General features: G+C 39.5%; 2 protein-coding genes across 2 annotated transcripts in view; one reads left to right on the top strand and one right to left on the bottom strand.

Annotated features, from left to right (window-relative positions):
• Positions 1-12410, top strand: part of LOC144660982 (uncharacterized) — a 55278-nt gene that overhangs the window by 27012 nt on the left and 15856 nt on the right. The gene's annotated exons all lie outside the window — the stretch shown is intronic.
• On the bottom strand, positions 4666-5393 carry LOC144649102 (uncharacterized). The gene is made up of 2 exons (XM_078508569.1): positions 4992-5393; positions 4666-4871 (listed from the first exon to the last, which is right to left on the bottom strand). Exons 1-2 carry the CDS (start codon positions 5225-5227, stop codon positions 4685-4687), a joined length of 423 nt encoding a protein of 140 aa, XP_078364695.1. The 5' UTR covers positions 5228-5393; the 3' UTR covers positions 4666-4684.

Here is a 12410-nt window from a genome sequence, read left to right as displayed (position 1 = left end):
AGTCTTGTCAGTCGACAATCGCCGCAAAAGTTTCACAAACTTAATTGCAAAATTCGCAGCAAAGGTCAAGTCTTGTCAGTAGACAATCGCCGAAAAAGTTTCACAAACTTAATTGCAAAATTCGCAGAAAAGGTCAAGTCTTGTCAGTCGATAATCGCCGCAAAAGTTTCACAAAAGATAATAGCAAAGTTTGGCAGTCAAGGCCATGTCCTGTCAGAAGACAATAAACGTGAAAGTTTCACAAACTTAATTGCAAAGTTTCGCAGCAAAGGTCAAGTCTTGTCAGTCGACAATCGCCGCAAAAGTTTCACAAACCTAATTGCAAAATTCGCAGAAAAGGTCAAGTCGTGTCAGTGGACAATCGCCGCAAAAGTTTCACAAACTTAATTGCAAAATTCGCAGAAAAGGTCAAGTCGTTTAAGTAGACAATCGCCGCAAAAGTTTCACAAACTTAATTGCAAAATTCGCAGCAAAGGTCAAGTCTTGTCAGTAGACAATCGCCGCAAAAGTTTCACAAACTTAATTGCAAAATTCGCAGAAAAGGTCAAGTCTTGTCAGTCGATAATCGCCGCAAAAGTTTCACAAACTTAATTGCAAATTTCGCAGAAAAGGTCAAGTCGTGTCAGTGGACAATCGCCGCAAAAGTTTCACAAACTTAATTGCAAAATTCGCAGAAAAGGTCAAGTCTTGTCAGTAGACAGTCGCCGCAAAAGTTTCACAAACTTAATTGCAAAATTCGCCGCAAAGGTCAAGTCGTGTCAGTAGAAGCCAAGTTATAAAAGTTTGACAGTAAAAGTCAGGTCTGTTTAGAAGACTAACACCGCAGTAAATTAAAGCAGAAAGGTCTGCCTTGTTTTGGTAGCCAACTACCGCGGCCCCTCTTTAATGTTAAGCTTATTTTTCACCGTTGCACGATACGTGGATAATTTGTGTCATCAGTCGTTTGGTTCTCTTCAACCACCGTGACTCAATCTTGGATTGAGAGAAATCTGTATAAAATGCAACAGACAGCAGATATATACATGTTTGAAAGTAATATTTAGTCAAATTCAAAGCGAAACGTTAAGCATCAGTCAATTCCAGCTGTGCCCGTCCCCTCGGGCACAGGGCTTTTACTCACGTTTCGGGAGTATGGCATTTTCAATTCTATCGTTGCCAGTGGGTCGGAAATTTGACAATCCCGGGATGACACCGGGACATTTGACACCATTGCCATTTTGGTCTAGCACGTGGCAGAAAACGGAAATGTGATTTTTGTTTTGATTTCGTCAATGCGCTGTACACACACTTCGTGGACGATCCCGGGTCTGGGACAAGCCTGGGCATTTGATCAAGAAATTCGTCTCCACCCGGGAATTTGTCAAGCTAAAACCGGGAGATTGGCCCGGGATGGGGATGGGCACTGCTGGAAAACATTGCTGTAACAGTACATTTGAGAGTGCAAGGTGATTTAGCAATAAATGGAACACACAACACGTGAAACTACCGCAGTATTTCCTACAATATGTACGGAAAGAGGGAACGCTAAATTGTCAAGAAATATTTGTTGTGTCGCAAAGAGAGGTGTTTTTGTCCAAGTGCAGATGTTTTTAAAGTAGCTTTAAAGGTTTTCTTTATCAGCCATTTTGATATATTAACAAAACTCATCTCATCAGGATAACACTCAAATTTCGCCGGAATATTCGCTTAAGGTTACCGTATACCTTCAAGGGGTGTTTTTTTTTTTTTTTCAAGCCAAATCATTGATAACTAGTTTATCGTCATTTTCCAAAAGTAAAAAAATAAATTTAAAAACTTGAAACGCACGCAAGTTTTTACATAAACGTACCTTATTAATACAAATGTACAAGTCAAAACGTGTCAACCGTGGAGTTGTTCGTGATGTTTTTCGCGGCGATCTCATCTCGCATTTCAAGTCGCTTTTATTCTGTTGTTTACAATTTCATCACAATGATTAATGAAGAATCTTAGATTTTGTCGGTCAAAAATATTAACCCAACACATTATTTGACAAAAACATTTGATCCTTTTGTCAGGGATTTATAAGGCAGCGACAACCCCACGACTTTTAAAAACGCTTGTTGTGACGAATTTGATAGCCTGCGAACAATGCATTTCGCAGGAGAGTTTCACGTTCCCTGCACTCCTGGCGGCACACTAAGCGCTCGTTTGCTGAGGAATTCATAGCGAATTAAATTGCCTGTATTTGGCGTAAAATCTGCTTCTCATCCTATTTTTTTCCTCTGCTTCCAAGACTTATTTTCTTTCCATGTCCCACTGACAAACAAGCGACTCCTGGTTTTCAATAGTGTTAATGTATGGCGCAGCAAAGGCGTGAAATATTCCTAAACCTTTAGAAGCGAGAAAAAAAAGCGTTTTTATGCGAGTGTCTCCTCTTTAAATGAATTTATAGGGTACTTGTACTGTTTGCCACGAAATTTGGTCCAAAGATTCATAAGACATTTAGCAAAAGAACCGTGTGAGAGATTTCTATTTTTCGAAATAGATTGGCCTTGTACACGTATCGGTAAATTTTTAATAGCCAAAATTGACAGATAAATTGCGAAGCAACCAATTGGAATATCGCTAAAGCCTCACGCGGTTTTGATGATTAACTCCTTGTGACTGATATTATGCAGAAGTTTTGTTATTCGCCCGAAGCGACATAGTACATTGTATTACCTTTGTATTGATCAGTATATAGTTTACGGTGGCTGAGTTTTAATCAGCGCGCTTACAATTTTTTGGTTAAGGACACCCGTAAAGGTATACGGTAACCTTAAGAAATGTAGGTTGTGTTGATTTTCACTAGGCCGATTAACTAGCTGAACAGTTTCTCTAGGTATTTTGTTTAGTAGTTAAACGTGTGAAGTGTTTTCACTGTGAAACTCAAGTCGCTAACTCAAAAGATTCAAATTACAAAAGCGCCCAACATTCAAAAAATAGGGGAGTCGAAGCACTTTTAATGACTTTTCTTGCTATATTATGCGAAGGAGATGGACTTTCTTGTATAGGATGCAGTAAATATCTCTACAAATGAGAAGTATGCGACGAAATGATCTTGATCCAGCAGCAAAATAACATCGAACAATCCTCTCCAGAAGCGCAAGACACAGGCGCCGTGAACGGAGCTGGTGGAATTGTAGCCTGCGTTGCAGCCGGACATGCCACAGAATCCTCGATATACCGGCGGTTAAGACTGAATTTTAAATTAGAATAAACGGGGAGAATTTTTTTAACTTGTTTGCCATTTATAAAATTAACACAACCATGGGGAGAGCGTCTGGCAAATAATATTACCAGATTGTTTGGCGGCAATCTGTCACTACACGCAATGTGCGACGTAGTATAACTCTGCGTGAATTTGGCGAGAAAACCCTTGTTTTTCCTTGTGGAAACAGTCTGCATTTTTAACTCGCTTAACAATAAAAAAAGTGTATTCACTATATTTCCGGACTTTTCCGACGTTATCTTGGTCAATAAAATCGTCCCAGAAGAAACACAACCGTACAAAAGTAAGTGTGCTGGTCACACATCCATCAGATCCATAGATATTGAAACTTGTATTATTCTGTTGATTATAAATAAAGCCAACGAACTCCCTCGCCGTATCATAGTTTGTTTAAGCCTACTACAAAATGTTTCAACCGAACGTTATTTTAAAAACTCATTAGAGAGTCAAGACAGGGCGGCCAAATATACTAAAACTCACTAGTGATGGTGGTCTTACGCCGAGTTTCACTGAAATGCTACAACCGATAAAAAAAATTGAACGTAAAGAAATTTACTTGAAAATAGTCAAGCCAAAACAAGAACGTGGTGAGGTCGAGGTGCGAACTGTTATGTAAGCCATTTCTCGCACCAATACCTTTTGTTTCAGTTGTTTCCGATAAAGTTGAAATGCAGTTTTGGTGCCACAAAGAACTTGAACAATATGAATAAAACTCTCAGCAAAATGTGGTTATTTTTAAATTTTCCAGCTTATCCAGTTCTGAGGTGATCTTAGCCGTTGGGGAATTATGGCCTTTTCACGCGCCATCCCAGGCGAGAATTGGACCAAACAGAGGCGATCACGTTTCACGTTTAATAACAAAACAAATTCACGTAAAAATATTTTCAAATTCTCAAACATGCTCAGACTGTTTAGGAATTGGCGTTTTAAGTAAAGAATACGAACAAAGGATTATTTGATACTTAAATGATCTTTCCAGATCAAAGAGTCCCAAAGAGTTGTCGTCACAAAAGTTATATTTATCTGTTCAAAACAGGCCGCTCTATGGGTCGTGACTGTTTACTTCCCGACGTTACTAATCGAACCAAATCGAACGTTCGATTAATCGAACTTACTCGAACTGAATCGAACTGTAATCACGCGATTAGGTTCGATTAAGTTCGGTAATCGAACAGAATCGAACTCTCACAAAAAATTTTGAGTAATCGAACTAAATCGAACGTTCGATTAAGTTCGATTAAGCTCGATTAAGTTCGACTGGGTTCGATTTGAAAATCATGGAAAATGGATGTTGATTAAAAACAACGGTCGTAAAATTCACGGTCTAATTACATTTGGCTGCAAATGGCGGTATGTTCCCAATAAACGGGTGTGAATACGAGTGTCACAGGCGCGGTTGTTTAGCCCAGAACAACGAATAAATAAACAGAAAGGAAATTGATGTCAATTTTATTACTGTTTGTCGCTTATTTCTTCACATTCTTTCAACGTGTTTTGTACTCCAATTTGATTCAAGGCTCTCGATAGGTTTCTGGCTTTAGTTCTCGTCATCTGCACTTGGACCTTGAGTGGAACATTTATTCCCCCGCCAACCCGCCAGCGTCCTCTGGGATCGTCAAATGGTTGTCCAGTAACCACACTAAAAATTTAAAATGTACGGGATTAAAACAGTGATTAACTCTAGGATTTACCTCCTAGAAAATAATTGTTCGGCCGAGAAGCTTTGTGTCAAATGTCAAACTTACAATAAACTGCTTACCATTTTAGTTCCTCCCGAATTGGCCAGAAAGGTGCAACAAGCACACGTTCGAGATGCCCCAGTTGACCACGTGCATTTGTTACTTTGAACGCTCTTCCTCTTGCCCCATGTTTCCTTTGTGCCACAAACTCTTCACCTTCATTTACAACAAAAGGGCATTCTTGATAACCTTTGGCAACACACCGAATTTCAACTCGAACTATTTGATTTTTCTCGTGCTCTTGGCTTTCCGACATCTTCAAAACTTCTCCCACGCGTGATCTGACCTTGATGTTTAGTTACTGCGGGAGTTACTGACGAGACGTCACGTACGTAATTGTGGTTTAAATTCTCCAGGAAATTCTACACAGTAGGGTATCGTGAATAGGAATTATTTAAGTAGTTTTGCGAGTACTTGGTGGAAATGAACTTCAGCGTAAAATACTGTTAACGACTCTGTTGCTAATTTTAATTGCTTTCCTTGCAAATATGGCGGTTTCATTTATCGCACGTTATCTAGATCTCATAATCTTAAGTAACGAATTCCGCTTTCAAGGACGGGTTTTTTGCAGTTAGGTTAACTTATGTCAAATAACTTGAAAACAGTTTTTTAGCATTGTTTCAGTTTATAATATTTTGCTTGGGTTATAGTGTGCGCAGCTGACGGTTTTGTTGGGGAGCGAGTGAGCGGCAAGATCGCTAGAAACAATCGGCAAAGTGAAAGAAGGCGAGTCTTCGCAGTAATCTCCCACGCGTGCTTTCCGACGAAATCGCCAGCTACGCAGACTACTTGGGACTCTATAGGTTGATAACATGAAATAGAACTAGAGTGAAGGAGGATTTATTTTCTATTGTCTGTTGAACTTTGCGTTTCGGGTTTTTTTGCCGAAAGTCCATAAATAAAAAATTTATTCATTTATTACTGTTACTTAGACAGACTGTTCAATTATCTGGTTGTATGAGGGTGAATTTAAGATTTGTCTTTTGTGTTCGATTAAGTTCGATTTGGTTCGATTAGTTCGGAAATCGAACGGAATCGAACTCTCTCACACACAGGCTTCCCAAGCTCAAAATTCGTCTTTTTGATGTGTTTTTGAGCCTTTCGGGCGGCCGACTCTACATACGTGGTGTATGCGACAGCTTGTGTATATAGAGAAATGTATGGGAAAATCACGGGTTCTCTAAAATCGGGTAAATAAATATATATTTTGAAATAAAGTTTACCTACCTCAAATGTGTCGCTTACTTGTGTCTTGTGCCGAATTTGGAGTCATTCCGACGCCATTTAGCGAAGTTATTCGAAGTCGTTGTCTCTCCTTCTAAAAAGAAGGAAAGGCAGACCACTCCATCGATCGCTGGCCAGAGCTCACTCCACAAATCGCTCTCTCCTCAAAAGGAAAAGTCCCGAATCGCAATAAAACCAGCAGTTCCATAAAGCCCAATAAATTTCACTCCACATACGTGTGCTTCGGCGGTCGAAAGACTCATAAAGAACGAGAAATTTTACTTTAAATGCGCCTATTCGGCTTTCCAGATTTGCTTGTGATCGACCTCGCGCCAACGGTCAAGTTTCACGCTAAGACTCCCAAGGGATGTTTTTTGAAAGCTGTATTGTTCGCTAATCACAGCCATGTTTACATAGGTCAGGGAAAAGCCGCGTAAATATAAATCTGACACCTCCACGTGCAGAAGAAAGCAAGATATTCGCGAGCATTCTAGACAAGATAATATCCCAAAGTCGAAGGAAATTTTGTTCGATCACCGCGTCGATCAAAAACTACATTTTGTATGATTGCGGCTTCAGGGCTTCAGCCCTAGCGTGAAACTTGTTGTCGTGATGTCAGCGCGTGACTTGGTTCTAATGGACCAATCAGAGTTGAGGATGAAACCAGATACTTGTGATTGAGTAACGACCGTTGGCGCGAGGTCGATCACAAGCAAATCTGGAAAGCCGAATAGGCGCATTTAAAGTAAAATTTCTCGTTCTTTATGAGTCTTTCGACCGCCGAAGCACACGTATGTGGAGTGAAATTTATTGGGCTTTATGGAACTGCTGGTTTTATTGCGATTCGGGACTTTTCCTTTTGAGGAGAGAGCGATTTGTGGAGTGAGCTCTGGCCAGCGATCGATGGAGTGGTCTGCCTTTCCTTCTTTTTAGAAGGGGAGACAACGACTTCGAATAACTTCGCTAAATGGCGTCGGAATGACTCCAAATTCGGCACAAGACACAAGTAAGCGACACATTTGAGGTAGGTAAACTTTATTTCAAAATATATATTTATTTACCCGATTTTAGAGAACCCGTGATTTTCCCATACATTTCTCTATATACGCAAGCTGTCGCATACACCACGTATGTAGAGTCGGCCGCCCGAAAGGCTCAAAAACACATCAAAAAGACGAATTTTGAGCTTGGGGAGCCTGTGTCTCACACAAAGTTTTGGGTTCGATTCTGTTCGATTATCGAACTAATCGAACCGAATCGTTCGATTAAGTTCGATTCAGTTCGATCAAGTTCGATTACCGAACTGTTCGATTAGTAACGTCGGGTTACTTGTACGACCCTGAAACCAAATGGTGAATTTGCAAGCACAATATAAACACAAAGCAAAGTGCTTCGCGAACCAACATACCATTAAAAATTTGCGTTCACGTGCGCAAAAAATATCTTCAATTTGTGGATCTCGAATCAAAAAACGGGAAGGTAAAAAGTGCCAGTGAAAATTTTGAAAATCTGCAATACGCCCAAGAGAGTTTTCTAGAGGATATGGCATGGCCGCGGGGATGTACGAAAATTCTCTTCAAGTTAAAATATTTATATTTTTCATGAACAAGCAAATTAATTCTTAACAGTTTTATTTTCTGGTACTTTCACACGGTATGTACATAGGACGCGACTGGAGCATGTAACACATTTGGTATGCTACTAGAAGGTGCTAATATTTCATCCTTGCTGTAACCTTGAGATTAATTGGTTTTAAATGTTCAGAGGATGGACGTCTGCACTTTGGAAGTTCGGTATGGTTTACCAGACGAACATTTGTCAGGAAAAGAGACTTTTGTAACAATTAGTGGATTTACCATAACAAAAAATTAAGCAGTTCAGCTCAGCATGACTAATATACAAATAACACAACAACAGGCCGGCAGGATTGCGTCCTTGTAGCTTGCTATCGTCAATGACAAATGACATATCTCCAGTTTTTCCGCAGTGATTTCGGTGGATATTACATTGATTACAGTGGCAGTGAAACGCTTTATAAAGAGAATTAAACGCCACCGAAACTATTCTCTTTATCTTTTTTAAATGTTAAACGGAAAAAGAAAACTTAATGCAATGACCAAAACCGCCGCGTCACACAACTCTCTCTTCTATGGCATTTTTAGTTCCCGCGATTCACAGCTCCACTCGTTGGGATGCAGAGATCAAAGTGCAACAAAGTAATAGTGAAGTTTAAACTCATGTCACGAATTTAACAGATTAAAAAACTATAATTACAACAGGTATCAAGCAAGAAATCTGGGCAATCCGTACTGTCACGTTTTTGTCGAGTTTCTGTAATCATGTGTCAACAGTAAAAGGTACAAAAACTTGCTTTGCGTTTCACACTCACTTGTCCCCGCTGTCAGAAAGAAATGTTTTACGTCAAAATTGAAAACAAAAGGTTTTCAGTTCGGATAGAACCGCCGTGACTTTCGCTTTTGTTTTTTTGTCAAGCGCTTCGGTATTCAAGGATCTTCAAGTTTGCTAAAATTTCTATAATTTTATAATCTTCTGCGTGTTCCCTTAGATATTTTCTATCTGAACGATCACCGTGTGACGATACCACTTCAATTTCTTAGATCATAGAATGTTCCTGCATCTTAAATGAACTAGATGGCCCTGGAACGAAAAATGTTTCATGGCCAGATTATGCAAGCAAAGCTCGTGACTATTCAGAGTTTTAAGAAGTGTCAGCAAGACCAAAATAGATCGTTTTGATTGGCTAGATGTGTGTCATTCAATCGACATATATTCCAGACGTCAAAACATCTTTGAAAGTCAAATAACCCAGTGAAAAGTACAATGTGCTAACGGCACAGAAAAAAAAACTAGGCTAAAAAGTTAATAGATACACACAGAGAAAAACGCTTTGCTGGTATAAATGTCAGCTTCCCTTGAAAGCTCGATTAAACAGTGCAACTTCTACCGTTCATTCTGGCGTATTAAATATACCAAACACCAACGCTACCTCCGACATTGACCCGCGAGTTGTTTCCGGTTTGCATTCTGTTCAAAAAAACTTCAAATTTCCCTTTTTATCGTCTGGTTAAGAATTTATAGAGTAGATCAAATAAGATTAAGATGCAACTAGTGAGTTACTTGAACAAAACTAAACACGGGCAATCGGTTACGGGCGAATAAAAACTGACGGCAGAAGTCAAAACATGGTCACTTTTCCTGTTGTGAAAACGACGGGGCAGTGCGTTAAAACATATTCACTCCCATGCTTGATCTCAAATAGGTTTCTTTCACAATTTAAGTTTCAGAAACATTCATTTTATGTTTAAAGAACAAAAGAGGGCCACATAACTAACAATAGAGAGTACCAAAATCAAATGCTTCGAGTTGGAAACGTCTACATGTCAGCCGAGTGGTTGTAGGCAGTTGCGAGAAGGCAGGAGAAAGGTTTATCCGAGCATTGGTCTGACAGCAGTTTCTTCAAGGGGTTTCTTTGGACATGTACCGTGAAGACTGTTGTTGGCCATTTTTAAGTTTAAAAAAAACTTAAAACTCATTTTTTCAAATAAAGAAACGTTTTTCGGATTTTGCGACTACAAGAGGTATGGTATGTATTCGTTTATTCAAAGTCGGTCAGCAGACACAAGCCGCCATCCGATTTGATATCGCCACATCGCAGACTTTGCGCCAGTAATAATTTGAGTGAATCAATAAGAGCTGGACAGCAAGAGTTTAGCGAAAATACCACCAATATTAGTTGCCGTAATAAATTGAAAATACCGTGTACCTAAAACCAAAGTTTAAGATACTCATATACAGCTGAAAAATAATAATACCTGATGGAATAAGGCGCACTACTAAAATGTCTGGCAATAATAAACTTTCAACAATGACCAATTTGGCAGGAGGCTGTCACGATGCTGTATGTGATTGGTTGCGGTCTCTTTGAAAACGAATGGTGTCGTAATCCTCAATTCTGTTGAGATCTCCGGTCAAAATTATTTCTCGAATCAATAAATTGAGTTGATATTCGCAGAAAACTTAACGCATTACCAAAACGTATCGATCAAATACGAAAAAGATGCAAGTAATTACTTAAACAAAGCTAAATAGCTAAATAGCTAATCGCTTACTCGAGACGTTGTCCCCTGGACACTATGGCCTTTGGGAAAACGCCAGTGCAAAACAGAAATAACCGGGTTCATAAGCCTTCATTAAACATATACATTGTCTCATGCTTGATCTCAAAAACGTTTTGTTTTATGTTAAGACAAAAACGAGGACTAACAACAATGGATTACCACAAGGAAACGTTTTAAGTTGAGAATGGCTTCAAGCCAGTGGGCATGCAGTTGCGAGAAAAATTTCGCCGAGCATTATTTTCACAGCAGTTACTTAAAGCGAATTCTTTAGTTGACACTGGTTGACACGTAACATGAAAACTGTTGTTGCCCCATAAGTATGTTTAAATAAAATCTTAAAAGAAGCATATATCGAATTATCGTCTTTACAGTTTTTAGAGCAAAATTATCAACTACAAGAGGTATTCCATCTACAGTCGGCCAGACACAAGCCGCTATCGCCGCTTCGCGGCCAGTAATTAGAGTAATAGTTTGAGTGAATCAATAAGATCTGGACAGCAAGAGTTCAGAGAAAATAACATAAACACTGCATAAATATTAGTTGCTGGGATAAATTGAGAATAGAGTGTTCAGCCTTCAAAGAACTTTTCGATTTCGATTTACTGAAACTCTTATCTTTGTCTATTTAATCGGCGTATGATACGCAGGCAACACCAGCGCTGTTGCCTACGAAGCTGGCGGTTTAGCGGGCGCGAAATGAAAAACTCGGGCAGTTACCAGAAGGATTTCGCCACACATTGGTTTCAAAAACAATTCAAGCAGTTTATTTTGACAAATACCATGAAAACTCTGAGCCCGTTTTAAAAAATTCTGTCAAACGCCTTTTTCACAGTTGTGTTGTGCCAGAAAGTAGTAAAACTTCATATTCAGTGAATTTAAACACGCTGTGCCAGTGTTCGAATGAAACACATCAGAGAAAGGCGTAGCCTGCGTTGCAGCCGGACGTGTCACAAATCCTCGATTTACCGGGGTTTAGTTCGTCTGCTACGCAAATAAGAAAGGCGGTTCACTAAGAAAATTGTAAATACAGTCTACTTAAAAGCAGGCGAACAGAGGTGTCAGTGTTAAACCTTGTACAGCTCTATATGAAAGATGCAAGCGCAAAATAAATCAATGTGGGAAATTAAGTCCAACATCCTCGTTGTAAATTACAGGAAACGAGCAAGAACAAAAGCTAGTTGATGACCAACAATTCCTGGACGTATAACGTGAACTGGCCATAGTTAATTGAAGAGATAAATCAGAGTTCAAATGAAGTTTTTATGCACCGCTCTGGACATAAAATTTGCAACGGCAAATGATACCTTTCGAGTGTATCAAAGCTACCAAAGTTATAAGATTAAATAATAACTAAAAGTAGTCTACCTGACTGCCATTATTCTCAGGCTAATATAGCTTGAGCAATGCCGGTAAATTCGCATTATTATACTGAACTATAAAGATAGTAAAATCTTACCTCGAAACGAGTCCAAAGTTAACCAGAACGCGAGTGTACACGAAACCAAATCTACCAGAAACAGTCAAAGGCAACAATATAAGTAACTGCAAGCTCTCAGGCTTTATAAATCAATGAAGCGGAAATGCACATCAAAAAAACAAACTTACCAAAAGTTAAACTACTCAACGTTACTATTGTGAAAACGTGCCGCCCAAAACGGTCCAACAGTCGAACGCACAATGTGGCCTATAAACCTTGTGAGTGCTGTGAATGTCGATGTCCACTGCATGCCAGGGGAGCTGAGGTTTCACATTACCCCAGCTGTCTGTTAACACTCTCTACTGACGCTTTTGCGTTACACACCTATAGCAGAACTTGCTTTTCAGAGAAGCATTGCGTGACGACAAAAGTGATAACAAACACTGTCTTGAGGGCCTGGACATAATGTAGCCAGAACGGTCATATGATTGTCCCGCTAGCCATCGTCATGATCAAGTTAAAAATTGCCAGCTAGGATTCGGTAATTAGTAATTCCCAGCCAGGTTTCCTTCAATGAGTCCACTGCCAGCAAAATTCAATTCGAAATTTAAAACTTGCCAGCCAGTCAATTCGAAATTTAAAATTTGCCAGCCAGCGTA

The sequence above is a fragment of the Oculina patagonica genome, chromosome 1, assembly GCF_052425735.1.
Source record: "Oculina patagonica isolate OP01 chromosome 1, crgOcupat, whole genome shotgun sequence".
NCBI lineage: Eukaryota > Metazoa > Cnidaria > Anthozoa > Scleractinia > Oculinidae > Oculina > Oculina patagonica.
This window is presented reverse-complemented; position numbering and strand designations above follow the sequence as displayed.